General features: G+C 38.9%; 1 protein-coding gene across 3 annotated transcripts in view; it reads left to right on the top strand.

Moving 5' to 3' along the window:
• Positions 1–1,729: 1,729 nt before the first annotated feature.
• Positions 1,730–27,280, top strand: part of LOC111576353 (cytochrome b5 reductase 4) — a 44,129-nt gene continuing 18,578 nt past the window's right edge. Inside the window, exons 1-10 of one of the 3 annotated variants that reach the window (XM_055013611.1) lie at positions 1,730–2,229; positions 2,592–2,745; positions 3,742–3,842; positions 14,416–14,500; positions 15,410–15,485; positions 15,580–15,637; positions 17,250–17,343; positions 19,607–19,639; positions 19,725–19,847; positions 21,818–21,931. In XM_055013611.1, coding sequence (XP_054869586.1) covers positions 2,146–2,229; positions 2,592–2,745; positions 3,742–3,842; positions 14,416–14,500; positions 15,410–15,485; positions 15,580–15,637; positions 17,250–17,343; positions 19,607–19,639; positions 19,725–19,847; positions 21,818–21,931 — 922 coding nt within the window. In that variant the 5' untranslated portion in view covers positions 1,730–2,145. Of the gene's footprint in view, positions 2,230–2,591; positions 2,746–3,741; positions 3,843–14,415; positions 14,501–15,409; positions 15,486–15,579; positions 15,638–17,249; positions 17,344–19,606; positions 19,640–19,724; positions 19,848–21,790; positions 21,932–27,280 lie in introns of all 3 variants that reach the window. The other 2 variants (XM_055013610.1, XM_055013612.1) reach the window with 2 other exon arrangements.

Below are 27,280 nucleotides of genomic sequence, written 5' to 3'. Positions count from 1 at the left end.
AAACCACAAAATGACCAAAGAAATGCTACAAATTATGACTATTTCAGGAATGAAGCATAAGCAGCTAAAGTTAGGAGCTCCAACACAAGGGATGTGATGAAGTGAACAGAGACCCAGCATACAAAAAGTACTGTGAATCCATAAGTTTGAATAAGCTAGAAGTCGTGCTGACACAATGTTGCTAAATTGAGCAACATGTTATTTAGATAATGTTTTTGACCAACAAAACCACATTTACAATTGGAATAAATTAACGTTTGTGCTGAAATTAAAATATCTGAAGTTGCTCTGGTGTCTAGAAAAGATGATTTTATCAAGCATGAATAAATGTATAAAACTTTCTGCATCATTTGATAGTTTCATTTGATGATTTTCCAGAATTCCTTTGAAGCTAGATGGAATAACCTGCCATCTTTCTAACCTGCTGAAGTCCGTGTCCTAATATAAGATGGCCTTGCTTTTCAGCATGATTGGTTGTTTTTGTGTTCACCATTGGTTTTACTGGTTGCTACAGTTTTGTTTTGTTTTTTTTTGCCAAGGTATTTTCAACCTTCTGATCTCAACTCCAAAACTCAAGAATGGAGGTTTTGGCCCATTCAAATTCAACACCGCCAGCCTCCCTGGCAGTTCAAGAACGAGCCCAGATTTTGCACATAGAGAACTCATATGCAAGTCAGAGAATTTTAAAATCATTAAAATTATCTCCTTCCACAGATCCTAAAGGCACATCACAAGACACTGATGATACTGACATAAAAACATCCAATCCAACCAATCACAGCCGTACGTATGTAGAAATATATAAGCAAAAGGGGGAAAACAACAACAAAAAACAATAATAAGTATAATAAAGAGTGGGGCACTTAGGTGAGACAGTCTTTGTGTCTTGGTATTGTGCATGTGGGATCATTAAAGTATTAACTCGAACACTCAATTGAACATGGTTGTCATTATTGTCATTATTTTCACCTGTGCTTTTCCTGCCACGATAAGCTAAATTCATCTATGAAATGTATCCATCTTCCATGCAAATGCGTTGTTGGATGTTTATAACTCCTAACAAAACTCCTGTAAGTATTACAGAAAAACTCTGCTAAATCTTTACTAGGTGCACATGGACCTCAAAGGACTTGTCCAGGAATCCTCTTAACAGATTAACCTTTCAAAAGCAAACCCTTTAGTTGCCATGATGGAAATTAGAGGTAAGGCATTGTAAATGAACACGACAGAACTGTGTTAGATATTGTGCTTCCACAATGTCAGATGAAAACCAGACAGATTCAGAAGAGGAGGATGACAGTGAGAGTGGATCTAGTGGAAGACAAAATAGTTCATCCTTTATCACTTTTTTCAAAAGTTTAATTTCAGGTGAGTTACTGGCATTTTTCATGTTCTTGTTAATAAATTAATGCTGTCAGTCAGCCTGCATGCACAACATTCTACTGGAGCCTGAGAATTGACAGACAAGAAATTACATATAATGCTACCGTTAATGTTATTGGTATAATTGATCGGAGGCTATTTATGATAACTGCGCTTATTTTACGACACGTCAGAATGATAGCAGTGACAGAGGCACATTTTGACTGTCAATGAACATCGCATTGCTGCACTAGTGTCGCCTTTTCAAATGCTGTCATTGCTTGCAATACATTACAAGAACACCAGAGAGCCGACCGTGGAATGGACAACCCGACCGTCGCAATTTGATGACGCTATTTGTTGACGTTGTCGTCAAAATGTGCGAAAATTATTGTAGTCTACACGGTGACGGTATCTCAATGGCAGGAGACAACTCTTAATTAACCACTTGAAATCGAGGAATTATTTAATTTGCTGGTTGTGACCCCGGAAATTCAACTTTTACGAAATTCAATTGACGGCTTATAATTTGATTTTATGAGTACGGTCGTCAGTTCGTCTTGTTCATGTCTTGTTAGCCTAGCTTAGCTTAACCTTCCTGCCAGCAGCGTTGCTTAACAGTTTTGTAAAGAGATGTGTCGTAACCAGGAAGTAGTTTGTACCAGCGACACCGTGAAACCAGTGTGAAAACCATAACTGTCGTATTGTGTGTTAGTTTGGTAAACCTCCACTGATTTAATAGGTTTTGTACGAAAGTGGGACTGCCTCCGAAGTGTCCGCAACATGTTGAATATACCAACCCAGTCTTTTCCAGCACCGAGTTCCCAGCAGCGGATTGCGCCATCCGGCCAGTCCGGTAGGAATAAGGTAACATTCCTACCATATGACAGCCAATTGTCATGATACAGTTGTCTCTACACAGTGAACACTTGATTCTTTTCCAAAACTTGACATAAAGTTGGCATAAGATGACAGAAGTGCATAACCTAATATAAGGGAGCTCCTGTAGCGTTAGCTAAACATTTTACTTCAGTATACATGTAACATAATGGCACATGTCAGTTTAGGATAATGGCAGCACTTACGAACTAACTTGTAGATACAATACTCTATAGCGACAGGAACACTAGATGACTCTGTTGTCTTTGTTTGTTCCTTACATTCCTTCACACATCTCCAGAAATAAATACACGTGACGCTTATCCTCTTTTATATGACTGTCTGATAAGGTGGCGCTGAAACCTGGCCACAGTCTGATGGACTGGATCCGGTTTTCAAAGAGTGGAAAAGATCTGACCGGACTCAGAGGCCGCCGGATTGAAGTTACTGAGGAAGAATTGCAGAAACACAACAGAAGAGATGACTGCTGGACCTGCATACGAGGTGAGACTGCAGGAGACCAGGTCAGATTAGAAATTCAAAGAAATATATTAAGAACCTGCAATGGAGCTGTAGTATTTAGAGAACATGGATAGTATTTGATGTCAGCTTGATAATGCTTCTGGCTTGATTCTTCCTTGAATACAGTGGAATTAGAGAGTTGGGGTTGTGCTCAGGTTGTGCTGTAAGAATAATATCAATTCCTTTGCTTGTAGATTACATGGCTTGTACTTTCATGTAGTACAATAGGAGATTCGAAGCAGCTGCAATAGGAAAAATATGTCCAGCTCCCTACAGGGCTCCATAACGTGTTAATGAAGAAAGGGCAGGAGTTTATAAGAGCTACCCTCTATGAGGGTAGGTGCAGTAGTTGTGAAATCAAAGTTAACTGGAGACATATTTTTTTGGTTGATTAAAGCAAATTGCATGATTCATACTGGTATTAGACACATTTTTTCTGTGCTGGCTTTGTCTTCTAACACTTTTGATTTAACAGGGTACTCGAGCCATTTAGTAATGGGTAACAAGCAATTTACAATTTAAGAATAAAAATAAATGAGTAGTAAAAACTGAGAGACTAGATGCATCTTGACTTTTAGTCCCCTGCTCTGGGTCAGACTTTAAAAACACTAGATTTCCTGCTTCCTATAATACAATTTAATAGCTTTGTCTTTTATTGTGAAAATATCTGGTAAACATATAGGTCCTTTGAAGCTCACAACTTCAGCTCAACAGCCTCAATTTTTAAATGTAAATGCCACACCTGCTGACAGCTGACAGTGACTGGGTTTTCTGCTGTGCTGCTGTCATTTGAATATCTTTCAAATAATTTTTGTAGTTTTTTAATGTAAAATGGTTAAATAGTTAATATCAGTATCAGTTTCATCATTGGACACAAATGTTTGTGGTGGTATCAGTTTCTGCCTGCAGAGGGCAGTGGAAGATATACACATAAATATAAATATACATAAAACTCTTTCTTTCTCTGTATATTTTCAGGTATGGTTTACAATGTAACCCCCTACATGGACTACCACCCCGGTGGAGAAGAGGAGCTGATGAAGGCAGCAGGAAAAGATGCCACTGACCTCTTTGACCAGGTAAAGTAAAGCATTGCAAGTCATTGCAATGCTCTACTTCTCAGAACCAAACACACAATCAAGGCTTTTTTTTCATGTTGATGGTCAAAACAATTCAGGTGCTGAAACTTTTGAACGATACTGTGACTATCTGAAAAATATTGTACTTTTTTCAGCAAACAAGCATTTGTTTGCTGAGTTGCAGCAACAAGTAATCATGTCAATCAATGTTAAATTGCTAATGATCTACCAGTGTACAAATGAGGAGACAGTTGGATCATGTCATACTAGCAGTTTCTCTGCCAGTCAGCTCAATGTCTGCTCCACAGGCCTTTCTGAAGACCCAAGTTCGTCAGTTAATGATTTTTTTTAGATCTTAAAAATTAATTAATTTTTGATCCTAAGTGGATCAGTTTTAAGTTTGGATGGGATTCAACCCCCTGGAAGATTTCCCTTTGTTGGATTTCACTGAGTCATGGTAAATATAATTTGTCCTTTTAACAAGAACTTTTATAATTAGATCCAAAGTTGTTTAAATCAATCCAACTGGACTTTGAGAAAGACTCTTCAGTTCAGAACTGAAGAATCCTCTTGGATGAGAGGTGAAACGTCTTCAAGGAACTTTCTTAAAGTCCAGTTGGGTTGATTTAAACAACTTTGGATAACCATGACCTGGATGAATGAGAAACTACAAAGACATTTTATAATTAGTGTTTCATGTCAAAGTGAAACAGATTTCTACAAAGTAGTGTCTGTTGATTAAAAATATAAAATGTAAAAGAAATGGTCAAATACTCACCCCCTCCAAAGTCAGTACTTAGTAGATGCACCTTTAGATGCAGTTTCGACATTAAGCCTGTGTGGATAGATCTCGATCAGCCTTATACATCTGGACACTGTAATCTGACCTCAGTCTTCTTTAGAAAACTGCTCAAGATTCAAGATTCAAGAAATTTACAAACATCATTATACTTAGTATAATGCGCAGTGAAATGTATTGTGCACATGTTCCAGACTGAAACAATAAGATATACAATAAATATATATATATGTGTGTGTGTGTGTGTGTGTGTGTGTGTGTATACACACACACACATACATGCAGACAGACAAATAGATAGATAGATAGATAGATAGATAGATAGATAGACGATTCTCGATTCAATTCACTTTTGATTGATTTATTTTTCAGTTGAGGATATCACACAGTACCAATATTACTTGGATATGGAAGACATTCAATGCTGCAAACAGGTGCATTATTTAGGTGGTGCATTAGTAAAAATATGAATATTTACATTAGGAATTGAACCTAATGCAGGTATATTAATCATGTTTTATTTAACATGACCAGAGCAGAACAAAACTGCAATAACTTAATTCAAACGACAGGGCTGGCTGTGTAAATAAAGTGGCAACAGACACACTGTAAACTTAAGACATTCCAATTCCTTTGACTCATACAAAGGTTTTGTGCGAATGCTTTAGTGGCTTCAAAACAAATCTAACTGTATCATAAGAGACACAACCATAAAAGTAAATAAATAATTGTAAATAAAAACAACCAGAAAATAAAACTATTCTGAACGATCTTGTAGTGCAATAAATCAGTTCTTTGGTAAATATAAGAAAATATCTTTAAATTCCTGTGAACAGTAAACTTCAAGAAAAAAACAAGATGCAGAAAAAGCCTTTAAGCCCTTAACAAAATACTAAGTAAGATTCTATTTTGTTTTTGAAGCATTTTCATCCAGAACTCTGAACTCTCCCTTGTGTCTTATTTTGGTCACTGCATTTACAGAATCACAAAACATTGTGCAAAAAAAAATTTGAAAAGGGCATTACAAAATGGCAATAGAGTAAACACATTTTTGGAACATAAAACCTTGTAAACCTTGGGATATGAAACTCAAACTGTCCATGAAATTTGACATGTGTGTGTTTTCTCACTCAAATGTCAACTTGTAAATTTTTCTGCAAGAACAGATGCTGATCTACATGTTGCGAAGTGAGGCAGCTCCTTTTTGCTGTAACAATATCGCCAGCAGCTGAGAACACTCTTTCGGATGGGACACTGGTCCCAGGTACACATAGTTACGGCTTTGCTTGATGAGCCAAGAGGTGATACGCCCCAGCATAGGGCTGGGCGATATGGCCTAAAAAAAAAAAATCTCAGATTTTTTCACAAAAAATCCCGATTCACGATTTATCCGATTTTTTTTTACCCCCTACCTAATCTCCTCACGCTGGAGTCCAGTCTACTTAATGCAAATGAGCTGCGGCCCTCTCCAGGTAAACCCACCGGATTGATGCTGGAAATGCGCCGCATGTGGCATGCTGGTCCGGTTGCGGTGCGTTTCCCGCTGCGATCCGGTGTGTTTACCTGGAGAGGGCTGCAGCTCATTTGCATAAAGTAGACTGACTTCTACTTTATACAAATTGCATGCGGCGTGCGGAGATTCCACGCATCGTGAAACTGTCCTCAAACTTCTAAACTAGGCATCGGTGACATAAAACGAGGACAGATTCAGCTGCTGCACAGATTATTTCTCGCCTCAAATGCTTTCAGAAATACTTTTCGCTGACGTGTTTTTGAAATAAAAGGGAAAATTTGTGGCCGAGCCGCTGTGTTTATCCGACTTGTCTGCCGGACTGTCCAGCTGAAAGCTCGGTCACATGACCACGTAGCGGCCTGCTGTTGCTCAGCGCTGTCATGTGACCATGTTGTGGTCCGCTAGTGACCACCTGCCGTCTGTGTGATTTTCAGATGCGGTACGTTGCCGTGCGAGAAAATAGCATCTAGTGGACACGAGCCTTTAGATCTGCACCGCTCGCCGCCATGTTGTTTGTGTATCAAGCGCAGGGGGGAGGGGGGCGCACACTCTGAACTACGGGAGCCCAGCGGGAAGGCGTTGGTGGCGGATGTTGAGGAGAAAATTGATTTTCATTAAAACAAATCGACATTAAGTACAAAGTCGAATTAATCGATAAAATCGATTTATCGCCCAGCCCTACCCCAGCATGCACCTTCCACCAGTGCAATGGATTTTCAGAAAATGGAATGTGTGTTTCTTCCTTGTATCTATTCACTTCTTCCTGTGCCTTGTCAGTGAGAGTTTTGAGTGATGCAGCGTCATTTTGCTTGTAAACTGATCCAAGAAGAAACATCAGTGCAGAAGATTTTTTCTGCTTCTTTTGCGGGCAAGGCTCCTCCTCAATAGGCTCAAGAGAACTGTCACTCTGCTGTACAGGAGCATTTTCCTCAGCTGTATCGACAGCAGATTTTTCCTGTTCAAAGATAAAACATCCAGGAATTAACTTGATTGTAAAATCCATTAGGCACTCACTGTGGAAGTCAACTGCTAAAAATTATTGCCAGTACAAAAAAATAGGCTTTTTAATCTAAAATAAAATACTGCTGTGTACAAGAACTGTCAGTACTCAGGTGTAATGTATACCAAGGTCTGTACTTGTCATGTAACTTACATTCGATGCCTCTGCCTCCACTTTCTCCCCAACGGCAGCTTCAGCCTTCAGCCTGTTGAATGTGTGGTCTCGGGCAACATCGGACAAGAAAGGGAGGGCCTTGAAGCGAGGATCTAATGCTGACGATAAATACAACTTGTCCTTCGGGGCTGCATATTTTAAAGAGATTACACATATTTAAATTACATTCATAATGGCATGGATATTGTTAATATATTAATGTATAATTACATTACATACATACATATATACACAGAAAGAAAGACACCTCGGCATACCTTGAATTTAAGTTGTCATATGCAGCAGTCTTGAGTTCTTTTATCACTGTGGAGTCACTGGGGGTGCAGGTCATCTGGTCCAGGAGGTGTGCATGCAGAGGTGCAATAACTGATAGAGTTGGCGACTTTTCCTCAGACATAACCAGTGTGGCTGCTTTCAGTGGCTGCAGAGCTTTCACCACATCTTCAGCAACTGTTACGTCAGCCTCCGTCAGGGTGCAGGGATCTTTTTCGTTCCTGCGTACTTCAGGTGACAGCAGAGCTGCTGAGATGGCTGGTTGCTGCTCCAGAATATGGTCCAGCATTTCCAACGCGCTGTTCCAGCGAGTGACCACATCAATCACCAGCTTATGTAGAGGCAGGCCCAGTAACTTTTGCTTCTTTTTAAGCTTGTGGCTTGCACTACAGTGCTACGATGAAAAAAAGATGCGATGCGCCGAGCTCTACCGAGCAGGTGCGCCAAAGCTGGGACTTTGAGCGCTACTTGTGAAGCTAAATTAAGTATGTGTGCGAAACAGCCAACGTGCAACAGGTCCATCATTTCCACCGCACGGACAGTATTCGCAGCATTGTCCGTTACAATGGCTGCTTCTTTGTTTGTCAGCTCCCATTCAGTAATTGCTTCACACAAAAGGTCACGTAAATTACTCGTGGTGTGGCTGGTTTCAACTGCTCTAGTCTGTAGGACGTGCCACATTAGATTCCACTCATTGTCGATGTAGTGAGCAGTAATGGTTAAGTATGATTCTGTTGCTCTGGATGTCCAACAGTCACAGGTAAGGGCGACTCTCTCTGCTGATTTAAGTGATGTTACAATGTCATTTTTCACATCTGCGTACATGTTTGGAATTGTAACTTCACTGAACTGTTTGCGTGTGGGTATGACGTAGCGTGGCTCCAGTGTCTTCATAAGGCAGCGGAAACCGTCGTTTTCGACTGCGCAGTATGGTTGAATGCTCTTACAGATATATGTAGCGACAGCCTTTGTTATTTTCTGCGCTCGCAGAGAGTTTGCTGGTAACTTAACTTCAAATGCCTTGTCAAGCTGCATTTGTTTCGGGGCCGTTTGAGTTTCTGGGTGGTGCCTTGTTAAATGGTTTTGAAGATTCATTGTGTTTCTGCAATACTTCACCTCCACTCTGCAAATCTTGCATACGGCTTTGCTCTTTTCCAGTTCATTGCCGTCTTTGTGGTTTTTAAATCCAAAATGTTTCCAGACATCTGCTTTCAAGTTTTTTGTTGGTGCCTTCAGTGCCTCCACGGACGCTACTCGCGCGCGAGATCTCGTGTCACATGACACTATGGGGAAAAAGACGTATTCAATAGATCGATTCAAGGGTTTTAATAATCGATATCGGGCTATTAAAAGCAGAATCGATTCAAAATCGATTAATCGATTTTTTAAATCCAGCCCTAGTTTAAACCATTTCTATGTCGGCTTGACTGTATGCTTTAGATCATTGTCTTCCAGGAAAACAAATTTCCCAGATTGCAGTTCTCTTGCAAACTGCATCGGGTTGTCCTCCAGGATCTCCCTGCACTGCTGCATTAATTTTACCCCTTACCTTTACATGCCTTCCAGGGTGTGCTGCTAAAGAAACATCCTCAATTCATGCTGCTGCCACCATCATGCTTCATGATGGGGATGATTGGGTGGTACTTGCTTCACATCATTATGTGAAGTGTTTGGTGTCCACTAAACATAGCATTTGCTCTGATGGCCTAAAAGCTCAATTATTGTGTCATCATATCAAAGAACCTTTATCGAATTTACCTCAAAGCCTTCCACATGCCTTTGGGTGAACTCGGGTTTGAGATTTAATACAAGCTGCTTTCAGTGGCTTTCTGTTTGCCACACCCCGATAAAGCTTTGACTGTTGGTAAACCTGGTCCTCAATTGGTCTATAAACAGTTGGATGATGTTCATTTTGTCACTTATTATTATAGGATAGCTTTACTTTTAAACTGACAATTCAGTAAGAAAGGATGGTTTTACCTTGCCAACATGTTTCGACAGCATCTGCCGTTTTCTTCAGAGCGTCATCCGACGTGTGATGACGTGTCCTTTTATATCACGTGGCCGATCTGACAGATCTGTCAGAATCTCTCAGATCGGCCATACGCCCCTGTCATCCGTTGGTCTCTGGAGAATGGAATCCCAGGTATGCGAGAGGGTGTAGGCCCCCTCGTCCCGGTTCATGGAGGAGCTTGCTAGTTTCCTGACTTCAATGGCCTCCTTAATCCATCGTTTGTGTTTATTTTCTCCGGTTAAAATCCTCCTTTCTCCACTGGATGTTTTTTTTCGCATGATTTGCATGGAATTTCATATATGATATTGCATTTATTGTCCGGTTCTATTTTGTCTTTGGGATGGACTAATAGCTGCCGGAGTTTTGTATGTGGTTTTACTGCTGTGTTGATGTTGTGTTTTTTCATTATGCGTTGTATGGGTTCTGTTATTCCACGGATTTATGGAATGGTGATTATGTCTTTATTTTTAATGTCTGGTTTTTGTGTGTGTTTTGTTTTTGTTTCCTTTTGTTTTTTCTCTTTGTTTATGGCTTGTTGTTTTCCTTTGTATAAACAAATACAAAGGTATTGGCAGTGTGTGAGTGCGTTCTTGATGTGTTTTTCCTCCTCCTGTCTGTCTTTATCATCGGTTATGATACTGGTCTGTTCGTATAGTGTTCTAACTATTGATAGTTCGTGTACTGTGGGGTTGTTCTGATATCCAGAGGAGGTACCGGTCCGTGTGTGTGGGTTTCCTGTAAACTGTGCTCTTAATGCTGCCGGGGGGCGTGGCCGATCTGACAGATTGTGACAGATCTGTGAGATTGGCCACGTGATATAAAAGGACATGTCATCACACGTCGGATGACGCTCTGAAGAAGACGGCAGATGCTGTCGAAACATGTCGGCAAGGTAAAACCATCCTTTCTTACTGAATTGTCGGTTTAAAAGTAAAGCTATCCTATAATAATAAACGACAAAATGAACATAATCTGTTACGAGGAAGACTGGAAAAAGAATGTGTTGTAATATTCCGCCGTTTGGAAAAACTGGAAAAGAAGAGAGCACGCTACAGGAACCATCTTATATTCAACCTAAGATGCAGAGATGAGGACATAACACCTAAAAGCCTCAACATCAGGAACCCCATCCCAACAAAGAATGCAGAAAACATCATCAACAAAGCAAAGAAGGCCCTCATCAGAGAGAGGATAAGGACGACGACAAACAAACTGGAAAAAATCAACACACACAAGAGGATTCAAACAAACTCAAATAACACCTCTCTTTGTAGCCAGACATACACAAAAAGATAAGTTTACATTTAAAACGCACACCCAAAGAAGAATTAATTACAACGAAAAATCGCCACATCCAAAAATTGAACAAACTAAGAGAAAGAAAAAACAAACAAGCGCACACAAAATTTAATAATAAATGGGTATGAAACTTATCACAACGCACACTCACGGGACCAGAACAAACTGTTTTAACCAGAGGTCTCAATTTCGCCATCACACCCACTACAATACCACACGCAGAATTCATACTAGCAGCACAATTAGCTTGTCAGAAACTACAGGACGAGGACATAAATCGGAACTCCGAAACGCAATAGCAGGCATATTAAAATCGGTAAAACTTCCGCACAGCAACATCACAAAGCAAGAAGCAAAAGCAATAAAATAACTTAAACAGGACAAGACCATCACTATCCTACCGGCCGATAAAGGACGAACAACAGTCATCATGGACACGGACACATACGAACAACAGCTAACGAACATGCGAGAAGACAGGAACACATATGAAATACTCAAAAAGGATCCCACAGAACAAAAGAAAAGGACACTAAAACTCTGTTAAAACCCCTACTAGAAACCAGTAAGATAACACAGGAAGCATATAACCATCTCATACCCACAGCCATATACGGAACACCAAAAATACATAAAAAAAGACACACCACTGCACCCCATAGCAGACAGCATCGAACCAGTCACCTACAACCTTTCAAAAGCTTTGGTAGAAATCATCAAACCCCTCCTTGGTACATCACAACATCATTGAAAGAACTCAAAACAACTGGCACAAGAACTCAACAATATTACAATACAAAAAGACGAGATATTCATATCACATGACGTAGTTTCATTATTCACAAAAACCCCCGTTGACGTCACATTACACGTTGTACAAGAACGACTCATGAAGGACAGGACACTGAAAAAAATGTACAAACTTTGCAGAGTAATGTGATAATTCACATTACTCTGGTTCGTTGCCACAGCCACCTATTTTCAGTTTAAAGGAATAATTTACAGTCAGAAACAAGGTTTTGCAATGGGAGATCCACTTTCAGCCATAATGAGCAACTTTTTCATGGAGGACCTGGAAACAAAAGCCATCCACACAGCACCCACACACTGCAGACCCACACTCTGGAAATGATACGTCGATGACGTCCTGGAAATAATAAAATCTGCACACACACAAGAACTCACTGACCATCTGAACAATATGGCCGACACGGGAAACATACAATTCACACACGAAGAGGAAATAAACCGGACCATTTCTTTTTTGGACATGAACATACACCACAAAGAAGACAGCAGCATGAAGATCCAGTTTACAGGAAACCCACACACACGGACCAGTACCTCCTCTGGACATCAGAACACCCCACAGTACACAAATTATCAGTAGATAGAACACTATACGAACGGACCAGTATCATAACCAACAATAAAGACAGACAGGAGGAGGAAAAACACATCAAGAACGCACTCACACACTGCCAATACCTTTGTATTTGTTTATACAAAGGAAAACAAGCCAAAAACAAAGAGAAAAAACAAAAGGAAACACAAACAAAACACACACAAAAACCAGACATTAAAAATAAAGACATAATCACCATTCCATATACCCATGGAATAACAGAACCCATACAATGCATAATGAAAAAACACAACATCAACACAGCAGTAAAACCACATACAAAACTCCGGCAGCTATTAGTCCATCCCAAAGACACAATAGAACCGGACAATAAATGCAATATCATATATGAAATTCCGCACAAATCATGCGAAAAAACATCCATTGGAGAAACAGGCAGACCATTCAACACAAGGAGAAGGGAACACCAGACAGAATGCGAAAAGGAAACAACTGGATGACTCACAAGAACACAAAAAGAAAAAAAAACAAATCAAGAAAACAAAAAATCAGCCATCACGGATCACTGCAAGAGAAACAACCACATCATGGACTGGGACAGGGGGAGGATTTTAACATCCGAGACAAATAAACACAAACGATGGATTAAGGAGGACCTCCTCCATGAACCGGGACGAGGGCGCCTACACCCTCTCGCATACCTGGGATTCCATCCTCCAGAGACCACCGGACGGCAGGGGGGCATGGCTGAGCTGAGAGATTCTGACAGATCTGTCGGATCAGCCACGTGATATAAAAGGACACGTCATCACACGTCAGATGACGCTCTGAAGAAGACGGCAGATGCTGTCGAAACATGTTGGCAAGGTAAATTGGCAAGGTAAACTGAATTGTTGGGTAAACTGAAGGTAAACTGAATTGTTGGTTTAAAAGGGGTTTATAAACGGTCTCTTCCATCTCAGCCACTGAAGCTTGTTACTCCCTCAGGGATTCATGGGTGTCTTGGTGGTATCCCTCACTTGTCTCTTTCCTGTTTGCTCACTGTGTTTTAGAAGACAGCTTGCACACGACAGATTTACACGTGCCATATCTTGACCATTTCTTACTGATGAATGTAACTGTGCTCCAATGTTTATTCAGTGACTTGGATATTTTCTCGTATTCATCCCATGACTTATGCTTTTCGATAACCTTTTCACAAAGTTACTTGGAGCGTTCTTTTGCTTTGCTGGTGTAGTTACAGCCAGTAATACTGATTTACCAGTGACTGGACCTTCCAGATACAGGTGTCTTTATACAGCCACTAGATCTTCATTTTACTAATTGTTTGAATTGTACCATCAACTGGCTGCACCTGTGTTGAATTAGATGAGCCACAGCAAGGAGGTAAATATTTATGTAATCGCTTATTTTATGTTTTATGTTTTTAATCGTGACCATTGTATCGTAGAAATCTATTTTCACTTTGACATATAACAGTCTTTATTTGTAAATTTTTGTCCAAAAAGCCTAATTAAATGGACAATTTTCAATGTTGTTAAGCAATGAATATGGAAAATTTCCAAGTGGGAGTGAATAGTTTTTTTTAAAGCCACAGTAGAGTTTAGTGTTAACCTGGGGCATTTTCAACAAATACAATGTGTTATTCATACCTGACTAAGAAGTTGCAGCTTGTTTTTTTTTTTTTTTAGGTTCCTTCTCAAATTGAATTTCCCAACATTGGCGGTTTCATTTGGTACAATGAGCCTTTTTTTTTTCTTTTACCCTCTGCAATCCCTACCCAGATCCCAACATGTCCTTTTTCTTTTTTTCCTCAAGAAAGGTGCGCGCAGCACTGCGCAGCAGCCGGAGCTGTCATTGGCAGGGCAGCTCAAATGAAATTTCGTTGTATATGAAAGTGTGCAATGACCAATAAAGATTGATTGATTGATTGTAGCTCAGTGGGGGCAAACTTAAGGGATGCCTGCCCAAGCAGTGTACAAAACATGTCCTGAAAAGGCTCAGCTAGAGTAAAAACAAGCCTGAACACTGAGAGGACTGCAAAGGTTGATGTAGTTTTGTAAGCTTTGTAATGTGGGAATGAGTGGCTTAATGACTTTTCTTAAACTGCTGTGGTGATGTGTGTTTGTGAGCAGGTCCATCGCTGGGTGAACTATGAATCCATGTTGAAAGAGTGCCTGGTGGGCAGAATGGCAGCTAAGGGCAGCACAGCTCTTAAAGGTATGCACATACATAGCTTTGTTTTCATCACTTTATCACACTGACTTACATTCATTTCTTGGATGCCTACCAAAACATAAAAACACATATAAATATATACAGCCAGAAAGGAGTGTTTTTGTTTGTTTTTGTTTATTTTAAATTAGTCTTTGCACTTTTTTACTGTTGTCTCTGCATAGGATAAAGCGGTGTGTAGAAAATGGGTGGATGGATGAGTCTTTGTACTCTTACTATCAGAAAGAGCAAAATGACTCAGAGTAGACATTATGATGATGTATTGCTTTTTTCTGACACTTGCAGGTAACAAATGTACCTATATATCCAAAAATAGTAGCTTCAGCTTACTGAAGTTTTCCTGAACTGTTATCGGAAGCAGGAGCTGATTCTTATATGAACAAAGTTAATAATTTATAATAATGCTTTTCCTAATCCTGAAAGAAAGATCCACCATGTGCCATTATGAGAATTTTGGTATGTTGATTTCCTGCTCTGAGGTGCCTAAATGAAAAGTTTGCAACTAAAATGGCAAATGAAAGATTTATAAGAGAAATTATGTCAGAGTTTCTTAGGCATGAACAAAACTGCAGGAAAAAGATTTCAAAACAGTCACTGCTTACAAAAACTGGATTGCTTAAGAATTTTGGCATGACAATGAGCACAAAAAAATGTTGTGTAGGATTTCATATCTCAAGTACATTATAATCCACTGCGAGGTGATTTTCATAAAGTATTGAAATGAGTAAAACCAATGGTTGCCTAGAAATTAGTTAAATTAATTTGCAGCCTTTGCAAGTTGGTGAAAAATCCACTGTTGCCTTCATATTTTATACAGTAAGTGTATTGGCAGTCTAAACTCAATGTTGAACAAATGATTAGTTATAGTAATTTTTTTGCTGTTCTTCACTTCAGCTATCATCCCTCCACCACCAACTGGCCTTGTTCCATCTACTTCAGTGGCTCCGCCAGACAAAGACTCTCGCCCCCGGTAAAGACAGTATATTCAGAAACAAATCAAATACATACATCAACATTTAAAAATCTTGTAAAATGAAATTATCTCCTGTCTGCTGTTGGTGTAGGTACGACTGGTTCCAAACTGATGTGACTGTTCATCTGGTCATTTATACTAAAAGAAAGGTAATCCTGCATATGCGCATCTATGCATGACAGAGACCAAGAATGACAACAAAACCCAGAAATCACACTTCTCATGTCCTACATACCTGCATCTATATGCAGGATAAGTCACAAAACAGGCTTTACGACAGGGTTTCTGCTAGTTTTGCAATTGCAAGCGTGGCAGCTCCCCAGGCTTAAGTTGACCCCCTTGCTGGGCCTCAGCATTCGGACCTTTTTTGTAATGTTTTATATAAGGATTTCTTTAAAGTACATTTACGGTGAAGGGGCTCAGTTGGAAACAATGATATGTCTTTTTGTAAAATGGAAAATATGTCCGTGTTCCCTCATCGTGTGTTCAATTAAATAAGCACTTGGTGCTTACCTTAAGTGTTGGAAACTTGACATGTGAGGCAACATTAGCTAGTTAGTTAAACAGACAGTAACACAGATAGTTCAATTTTGTGACATTTATGGAAAAAGTTAAAGACAGTTAAACGTAAAAGCCAAAAGACCTTAAATAGTTTTTCTAGACGATCAAATACTGGAGGTGATGGCAATGAGGGTGAGACTGCTAATGTTTTTGGATGCTCCTAATCAACAACTTTAGCACAGTCAATTCAATTCAATTTTATTTATATAGCAGCAATTACAATTCAGATTGTCTCAAGACATTTTACAGAACCCAAATGGCCTGAACCCCCAGAGCAAGCCCTAAGGCGACAGTGGCAAGAAAAAATTCCCTTTTCACAGGAAGAAACCTTGAGCAGAACCTGGCTCATATAGTATCTGCCACTGGCCGGCCGGGTTGAGAGGTACAAATTCAGAAGAGGTAGATAGGGTGGGGGAAGGGATGGGGGAGGGACGGGAGAAGAGCGTGGTGGGGACAAGGAAACACATAACACACATTGGCATACATGCATGGTATAAGAAACATAGATGATACATACAAAGTGACTGGGGATATACAGAACAAGCCAACACTGAAACTGATTCACAAGTTTACTGTTATGGTGTAAGTCTCCGGCATCAAATAAACTGCATATATAGTTGGTAAGATGCAAGCAGTTTGTACATGAGCATATCATGTATAGTAAGTATCATGTATAGTAACCTAAGTAACAGTCTTAGGTTGATAAAGCACAGCCAGTGAGCTGGTTTGATTAGGAGATAAAAACAAAACAGCGTTGTCTTTGGATTCTTTTAGCATGTAGAATAATACTCCTGAAGTTGAAGTCACTATGTCTCAAAGACCTCATAATGTTTGTAAAACTGGAGGACTATTTATTATGATTTATTGTACCTCTTAAATGAATGAATATATTTATCCAAAATAAAGTAAGCTGCAGTGGCCACTGGACTCCCCACTCTCCCCCTGCTGGAAATTCCCAGTTGCTGATTCTAATAACTTATTGAGCTGAAATCCTGACCCTTATTGAGTTTAAATGTGTCCTTGTCACTGTTGTGAGGGTTGACAGGATAGTGGTTGGGATGCGATTCTCTGTCTATTCATTAAACATTTAAAGCTTTAATGCCTTTAATAGCTACACCACTAACCCTTAGGGTGAAGTTACAAACTAGCTGAATCAAAGGTTGAAGAAAACATATTTATGCATATAATTTCTTTTGTCAGATCCCCAGCTCAGGCTGTACTACTGTTGACCTTGAGGCACGTGTTCTACAAGTGGAAGTACTGCTGGGCAAAATGTCTTACATAATACATTTATGTGAGTAGCAAGATGGCTCTCTACATTTTATTGTTGTGTCTTCAGTGAAAGGCAGGAATGTCACAATACTGAAAATGTGGTAGTCTGTACCAATGAAATTCTACAAATATTCCAAAAAAAAAAACAACAAAAGCTAGTAAATTAATATATTTTCAATATCAGTTCTTTGATTCAAAAGAATTGGAATTGAGCAATCAAGTAATTAAAAAGACAATACTGTTATGTAATGCAATTTTGCAGCAAACACAAAAAAAACTAATGTTTCTATAAAATATAACACCATATTAACATCACAAAAAACAGTGATGCATGATGTATATAAATGTACACTAGTATTTAAATCAGGCAATATTGTGTTAGTCACTCGCTCCATCTAGTTGCCTTCAGTGGCCTTTAGTGTCAGTTTTTGCAATATTTTCTGTGCCTCTGAAAAGCTTCCCATATTGTTGGTTATGTGTCTGTTGGTTTACCTTGCGCCTGTCTCTTGCTGACATTGTGACCATGAGAAAAACTGCAGAGGCTGCTGCGCATAGTATGCTAACACGCCCATATACTTATGTATTGACACGCTGAGTGGTAATGTTGGTAAGAGAATGTTCAGGCCTAAAAACACAATGAAAGCACATAGACTCGTGGAAATCTCACTAATTGACAACAAGAAAATAAATAAATCAAAGCAAAATCCTTGAATGAAATCATGCAGACTCTTGGCTATCACTGCACATTGTAATTCCCAAAGCCACCTGAAGAAGGCTGCACAATAATAATGACATTCTTATTTTGTATGAGCTCTAACTCTGGTCCTAACAAATATGATATCGTAGGTGCCAGACTCAAATGTGTGTTTCTATTTTGAAAATCTGCAGCCCTACATGCAATGTGATGTAATCCACTATATTAGTCTTGCAGAAACACAACTGATGGTTTTCATTTGTCCACCAAGGGACGGCGGAGTTATGTGACGATCGGCGTACATTTGCCTGTGAATCCGTCTATCTGTCTGTCTGTGTGAAACATTACTCAAAAATGGACAAATGGCTTTGGATGAAATTGTCAGGGAAGGCCAGAAATGACACAAGGACCAAGTGATTAGATTTTGGCAGCGATGCAGCTTATAGTCTGGATCTACAGCTTTGTTACATTCCCCATTGTGAGATATAGCTGCCGGCATGGCGTCGCTGTAACCATGACGTGAACACTGTGTCAGTTACTTGCTGACGATCATATGATTGCGATGTTACTACAAACTGACTGTGATTTATCAGTTGGAAATCATACAAGGAACAAATGATTAAACTGTGGGGTGTTTGAGTCCCATCAATTCCTGCCGCCCGCTTCATATTTAGGTCACGCAATGTAGCAAACCCCAGCCAGACAATGGTGAAGCTCCTGATGTTTCACAAAGCCTTTATTTACGTTGAGCCGTCAGCCTTATTTTGAATACAAATTCACCTTTCTATCCTTCACTAATTTCTTCACCGTAAGAGCTTGTCCCCGTTGCAGCTGCTTCTAAGTTTATACACATCCTTTGCTAGACAGCAACAGCGTGGAACCGTTTTCTTTCATCTTTATGTGAATTTTTGGACTTTTTGGCAGCGTCTTCGTCATGTCAAGAAACCGCTTCTTAGATAAACACTTCCTGTGCCGCTGGAATGGTGACAAAATAAAGGCCCATAACATTAAAAATACACCTTCAAAATAAAAGCATGGAGGGAACGGTTATCTTAACACTAGCAAAACAAAGGCTTGCCAAAAGTGATAAACTGATCAACAGACCTTTATAAGAGTAATTTACACACAATTCGGTATCCATACATAACATGCACATGCGTAACACATGACTGTGCTCAGCGTATGGTCATTTTTTATTAAAGATTTCATCCGTCGGAAATGATACATCAACTGAGCAGCCTTGGCAGAGTACTGGGCTCTCTGAGTGCTTTTCTAGTTCACAATGTGCCTGTTTTAATCTTGAAAACTTCTGTTTGTAGTTTAGAATACTAAACAAGGCAATGCAGTTTAATAAAACTGCATTGCCTTGTATTCTTTCGTAATATTTCCCGCCTCCACATATTTGAGTGACGAGTTTAGCTGTTTTACTGCAATGTGGCTGCCAAACTTCATTTGAATGTTGCATTTGCTTTTGGAGTTTGCCGCTAGACGCGTTACTGACAGTACAGACATAATAAACACATAAATGTGTTAAGACATTGTACACAATATTATACTTATGCATGTACAATCCGTTATATTGCTCTTTCAGGTCTCGCTGGTGAAGCTGAGGCAAGTGTTGCTGGTAAGACAATAGATTTTCTAAACATCCACAAAGTATGCGTTCATGTTCATTGTCTTGTTCTCACTCTAGCTATCATTGTCAACAGTTCACACTGCTAACTCAGTGGGAAAAATCCAGATTACTATGCGCAAGCAGGCAAAAGGAAAATGGGAAAGTCTTGGTCAGCCCCTGGAATTCCACAATACATTTCAACGCAAAAAAGACAGAGGTGAGATTCAGTATCAAAGAACTCATTCCACTGTCGCTGTATCCTATTATTTTAAATGAGAATCGTGACATGTGTCATACCAATGAATCATTTAGAGGCGCAAGACCATAATGGCGAATTGTACAAAAAACAACAGTATTTTTAATTTGCAGTAAATACACATATACACACGTGGACAAAATTGTTGATGCCCCTCGGTTAATGAAAGAAAAACCGACAATGGTCACAGAAATAATTTGAATCTGACAAATGTAATAATAAATAAAAATTCTATGAAAATTAAGCAGTTAAAATCAGACATTGCTTTTGAACTGTGGTTTAACAGAATTATTTTAAAAAATAAACTCATGAAACAGACCTGGACAAAAATGATGGTACCCCTAGAAAAGACTGAAAATAATGTGACCATAGGGACATGTTCAATCAAGGTGTGTCCTCTAATTAGCATCACAGGTGTCTACAAACTTGTAATCAGTCAGTCGGCATATTTATAGGGTTACAGTAGTCACTGTGCTGTTTGGTGATATGGTGTGTACCACACTTAACATGGACCAGAGGAAGCCAAGGAAAGAGTTGTCTCGTGAGATTAGAAAGAAAGTTATACAAGCATGTTAAAGGTAAAGGCTGTAAGACCATCTCCAAGCAGCTTGATGTTCCTGCGACTACAGTTGCACATATTATTCAGAAATTTAAGATCCATGGGACTGTAGCCAACCTCCCTGGACGTGGCAGCAGGAGGAAAATTGATGACAAATGGAAGAGACGGATAATAGGAATGGTAACAAAAGAGCCCAGAACAAGCTCTAAAGACATTAAAGGTGAACTCCAAGGTCAAGGTACATCAGTGTCAGATCGCACCATCCGTCGTTGTTTGAGCCAAAGTAGACTTCATGGGAGACGACCAAGGAGGACACCATTGTTGAAAACAAATCCTAAAAACGCCAGATTGGAATTTTTCAAACTGCATGTTGACAAGCCACAAAGCTTCTGGGAGAATGTCCTATGGACAGACGAGACAAAACTGGAACTTTTTGGCACATCAGCTCTATGTTCACAGACGCAGAAGTGAAGCATATGAAGAAAAGAACACTGTCCCTACTGTGGAACATGGAGGAGGTTCTGTTATATTCTGGGGCTGCTTTGCTGCATCTGGCACAGGGTGTCTTGAATCTGTGCAGGGTACAATGAAATCTCATGACTGTCAAGGTATTCTAGAGAGAATTATGCTGCCCAGTGTCAGAAAGCTTGGTCTCAGTCGCAGGTCATGGGTCTTGCAACAGGATAATGACCCAAAACACACAGCTAAAAACAGCCAAGAATGGCTAACAGGAAAACATTGGACTATTGTGAAGTGGCCTCTATGAGCCCTGATCTAAATCCTATTGAACATCTGTGGAAGGAGCTGAAACATGGCGTCTGGAGAAGGAACCTTCAAACCTGAGACAACTGGAGCAGTCTGCTGATGAGGAGTGGACCAGAATACCTGCTGAGAGGTACAGAAGTCTCATTGACAGTTACAGAAATGGTTTGATTGCAGTGATTGCCTCAAAAGGTTGTGCAACAAAATATTAAGTTAAGGGTATCATTTTTGTCCAGGCCTGTTTCATGAGTTTATTTTTTTAAATAATTCTGTTAAACCATGGTTCAAAAGCAATGCCCAATTTTCATTGTTTAATTTTCATAGAATTTTCATTTCTTATTACTTTTGTCAGATTCAAATTATTTCTGTGACCATTGTGGGTTTTTCTTTTATTAACCGAGGTGTACCAACAATTTTGTCCACGTGTGTATATTGGAATTCCAAGTTTGAAGGTTCACCTAATGTACAAGGTAGCTTTTGTAGTCAACCAAAGTCACCTCCTCCACATCCTGGAATTTGCTCGCTTTTTAGGGGCTCAAGAAAAAAAAAGTAATGGAATGCACCATTCATATCCTTTTAACAGCTCTCTTCTATCGAGATTGTGTTTTAGTGGCTAAGACTGAAGTGAACCATAACACCTTTGTGTTCAAACTGCAATTACCACGTGGGACTGTCATGCATGTGCCTGTTGGAAAACACGTGTACCTCAAAGCCCTCATTCAAGGTAAGGAACTATGCAGATGGTCAGAGAACATTCGGTATGTTTAAGTGCTCACTTTAGCTGTTGAAAAAACTTGTGCATGTGAGCCAGAGAGGAAAACATCAATGCTGCTACCTTCAGTGGTGAAATGCTGGTGCAGTACATATGAATGCAGCACACTCGACTTCAGATAATGTATGGTGTACTGATTCAGTGTATAAGGGACATTATTGGACCAGCTACCAAGGCCACCACTCACATAAGTATGTATGCTTCCGCATCATCATCAACCACTAAGTATAAAAGTTTCCAAAGCTGCCCGTGTGACACTCTGATTGTAGGTCCATCCAGACAATCCATACTTTTTTATTCATTTTCAAGGACTTGAATTGGGTGACTGGAATGGAAAATAGTCAAATGATAAAAGTAAATATGATACTTACTTTTGCTGATAATTATGAACATTAAGACCTCCCCGAAACAAAATTCACTGCCAATCTTTGATGTTACTCTTGCTGTTTTTTTTAAACTGTAAGATGTGTAAATTTAACAAATAGAATAATATTTATATATTATATATAATATTGTGCATTAATTACAATAATAAAGCAACCTGAAGACAATATAAACACACAATCACAAACAAGTTGCTGCAGCTTAGGCACGTTATACAGTGCTTTTCTGTTTGCAAGTAAACTAGCATGAAATGGACATGCATCTATAACAGACGGAAAATCTCCATAAAATTGTAGTTCTGACAACATTATTTTCAAGCCAGAATAGACTACCTCCACTAAGCCAACAAAATCTTAACATAATGTTGATGATGTAGAAAAGACTAAATTACTTGTCTAGTTATTTTAATATAAATCTTCACAATGAACTAAACCCAAACCCATTTTTCCTTAAGGGAAAGTTATGCTGGATATATAACAGATCAGATGGATCACATGGAACACATTTCTGATGTTATTTTGGAAAAAAAACACCCCTAGTGTCCAAGATCTGTCATGTTTACATTGGGCGTTTATAGGAAATTTACTGTAGATTGTATATGTTATTTGAAAATAGATCCACTTGACTGTTTGAATGAATGAATGGTTTTATTTCGGTTACAAGATTATAGTACAATAATTTCATTTTGTGTGTTCAAAAAAATATATTATACATTCTTGCAAGACGCTTTATTTTCCCTTTCCTTCCCCTTCTCCCTCTTCCCCTCCCCCCCACAAAAAGAGGATGAAAAAGAAAGGAAAAAAGACAAAAAAAACAAAAAGAACAAAAAACAAAAATAATCAAACAAAAAATATACATATATATACAATAATATTTTTTTTCTTTTTTCTTCCTTTTCCCACTTCTTTCTTCTTTTCCTCCCCCCCTTTTTTTCTTCCTTACAAACACAGAATTGCCTTTTCATTTGCATTTCCACAATATAAATCTCTATTTTCCATTTTGTTAATAAAGTTTAGCAACAAATTATTATTCAGATTTGTTTTACAGCACAAAAATGTGCTAACTGAACTATAAAACAGTAAAACGGCCTTATATTAGAGGTCTTGTCAATAAAAGGCCATTGCAGCAAACTTGAGACAATGCAGAAATGCCAAAGGGAACCTGTACATTTGTATTGTCCACACCATGTCTGAACATTTCTTTTCAGTTCTTATGTCAGTCTCGGCTGTAGACTACCATTTGAAACAAATTCTTTCTACAGTGACGCGAAGTCACACATCACATTTCATGCTTCTGAACATGAACATCATCTGGAACTCCAACACGAACTCTCTTGGGTGGTGATGGTGGATGAGATTTGGCGTTAAATGTTGGGCGACCTCTTTGTGAAAGCACTGTAATCAGACTCGTGACAACTTCTGCCTGGAAGCATCTTTGTTTCAGAGGCTTTTGGACACTAAGTAGTTTAATATCACGGCAGTAGATCAGCCATGCAATGACAAGACCTAACATGATGGTTTGCCAGAAAAGGTAGAGGTACCACCTCCGTGACTTTTGTCATGGAGGTGGTACCTCTGCATGGAGCATGGAGGATGGAGACATTCATATCGGACTCCTTCTTTGAGGACGCCCATATAAATGCTGCTACTGACTCAGTCACTGCTTATATCTCCTATTGTGTTGACTCAAGTATACCCCACAAAACTGTTAAGATATATCCTAACAATAAACCCTACATCACAAGGGGAGTAAAGGAGTGTATAAGATAGTGGAATAAGATAGAGATACCGTGGACTTCATGTGATGAATGAGGTTAAGCGCTCTACATATGTTGTCATGTGTTTGCCTGTTTTTAACAAACCCTGTCTGGCCTGTATCTGTCAATTCTGGAATTATATTTTCTAAACATTTGGCCAGTATTGTCGTAAATATTCTATAATCTACGTTTAGAACTGATATGGATCTGTAGGAGCTACATTCAGTTGCATCTTTGCCTGGTTTGGGTATTACAGAAATAAGGGCTTGATTCCAAGATGGTGGTATTTCTCCACTTTCAAGGACATAACTGAGCAGTGCTTTAATATTGGTAAAATCATTTGCTGTAAGGAAAATTCTTCAGCAGAGTCCTGACTTCTCCAAATAAATATTCAGTCATCTCTTAAGTCAAAGCAAAGTTTTACTTGCGCAAAGAATCACTTGAACAGAGCAGAGTCTGAACGAGTGACTGACAATAGATGGAAACAGTTTCGTTGTTATGCAGGCACATAAGTTACATTGTTATTATCAGTTTTCTGAGCAGCCAGTTTCAACCGGCTGCTTGCAGGATCAACTTGTTATATTTTCATGGTCAAAGTTAGATCACATGGAAATTTACTGGGTACATTGAGTTATATGAGTTCACAGTCACACAATTATACAGTAGTTTGAAATCATAAAGAGCAATTAATCATAACATTATTATAATTTTGTTAAATTTTTCCTAAAGTTCTTGTACCATTCCGATGGAAAGCCATCTGGACCTGGCATTTTATTCCCTTTTAGGTTTGATATTGTCTTGTTAATTTTTTCTTCTGTTATTTGCTGTGTAAGTCTCTTACTTTGTTCTATACCTATAGACGGTAAATCCAGTGAATCCAGGAAAGATTCTATTATATCATGACTGGAGGCTGGAGGCTGGGAATATAAATCTTTATAATAAGAAACAAAAGATTTTTGTATATCTTCTAGATTATATTGCATCTTCTTAGTTTGTGGTTTTTTTTTAATTTTATGTATACAACGACTGGCTTCTTGTTTGCGTGTCCTCCAAGCAAGTAACTTCTTGGCTTTAGGTCCATTCTGATAATAGTTTTGTTTAATAAATTTAGTTTTTTTGACTACCTGATTTTCATAAAGTTCATCTAAAGCCCGCCTGGTCAGAGTTAACTGTTCTAAACTCTCTGCATTATTATTTTTCATATGCTCTGTTTCTAAAAGTTTAAGCTCCATTACCTTATCAGAAATTTTTCTCTTTTTCTTCTTTCCTCTCCGAAGACCACATTATCAGTTTACCTCTCAGGACTGCTTCAGCAGCATCCCATAGTACACTTGGAGAAATGTTTTCACTATCATTGTGACACGTAATCTGCGAACTCCTCTTGAGTACATTTTTGAAATTATGTCTCATTAAGGAGATTACAATTCAGTCTCCAAACTCTTTCTTTTAGTTTTATATCTAAATGTATTGTTAGGTAGACTCCTGCGTGGTCGGGGATATCCCGAACACCTATTTTACAATCAATTATGCTATGCCTATCAGAATTCAACATGAAAAAAATTATCCAACCTAGAAAATATTGCATGGGAGTGGGGAAAAAAAGTAAACATTTTTTTGTGGGGGTGTAGGTCTCTCCATATATCAGTCATACCGAGCTCTTTCAATAGTTTTTTAGCATGTACCGCCTCTGGTTGCATTTTTCTTATATTGGAAGAGGAGTCCAATGAAGGATGCAGCTGTATATTCCAGTCTCCTCCGCATATCACAACCCCTGCCATTTCAACACATAATAAGCCTAGACTCTTTTTAGTAAATTGTTTATCACTTCTAGGGGAGCGATACACATTAAGCAGTGTAACCTCTTTGTGATCAATAAAGCCTTTTACTAAAATGTATCCCCCTTCAGCATCAGCAACTTGTGAGGTGAATTGGAGATTTACATGGTTTGAGATAAGAATTGAGACTCCCCTAGCTTGACCTGTTTTATAAGAAGAATAATAAGCATGTTTAAACCATTTTTTCAGCTTTTCATGTTCATTGTTTGAAAGATGCGTTTCTTGCCTAAGTATGACATCCTGCTTTTCACGCTTCATCTTAGCTATGACTTTACGTCTCTTTACAGGATTGTGTAAGCCATTTACATTAAGGTAATAAAATTATATTTCTGTCTAGACATTTTACTTTTCAAAAATAATACAGTTATTGCCAGGATTAAACAATCAAAATAAAAACTGAAAAATGTCAGTCTATCTAATGAACAATAGGAACAGATAACAAAAACGACTTCCAAATGTGAAATGCATTATCCACTTCTGAGTTGAAAGAGAAATCCTTTGAAACCAAAGGAGTTGCTCTCAGCGCGAGCCATGAACTCTGATCTGTGTCAAACAGAGCAGCTTGCACTGGAGAAAAAACAAGCATGCATTTCCCAGCAAAAAGGTCAAGATTACGAATGTAGTTGATGAATGAATAATACATTAACCCTCAATGATAATCAGGAAAGTGTAAATCTTAATTAGTGCCGTCTTCGTTGCCTCGGAATTCTTTCAACCTTTCCTGAATGTGCTTAATTCTTTCCCATTTATGTTGTGAGCAACGTTCCCTCTAATTTTTCATGAGTCTGAGCAAACAAACTCCCTGAGCGTCCCTTGGACCACTGTGAGCAACATTAGATGTGTGCACTGTGGTCACGCCAGCATCGCATCCATCCAAGTTACATGGGTTATTAAAAGAATCAAATTACAGCATTTACATTTCTGTTAAAACACTTTGTCAACAGGAGCCAGTTGAAGGCTGCAGTGATTTTGGTGACACTACAGTGTATCAGAGTGAAGTTATTAAATATTTGTGTCTCTCTTTACTGTTGCAGCGGTTTTACAATTTGCAGACGGTCACAGACACCAATGTTTTTTCTGCAGCTTGAACGACAGCTGCTTTTGATAAAACTTGGCTTGTAGCACATTGTCTGCCTTACAACGATGGAAAAGAGGCATCGTTTATGTTTTGATAACCTATAACTAACGAGTTATTGATGCTGGAAGTCTGAATCTGTGAATGTCTTTCCAACTTTACCAAACTCGGGGCCACTACCACCCAAGGAGTGGTATATTTAATTCTGAAAAAAGCATTTAGCCATACCTAAAGCTTTAAGTGCTTCATTA

This window comes from Amphiprion ocellaris, chromosome 9 (genome assembly GCF_022539595.1).
Source record: "Amphiprion ocellaris isolate individual 3 ecotype Okinawa chromosome 9, ASM2253959v1, whole genome shotgun sequence".
Taxonomy (NCBI): domain Eukaryota; kingdom Metazoa; phylum Chordata; class Actinopteri; family Pomacentridae; genus Amphiprion; species Amphiprion ocellaris.
Note: the sequence above shows the minus strand (reverse complement) of the source record. Positions and strands in the feature narration are given on the sequence as shown.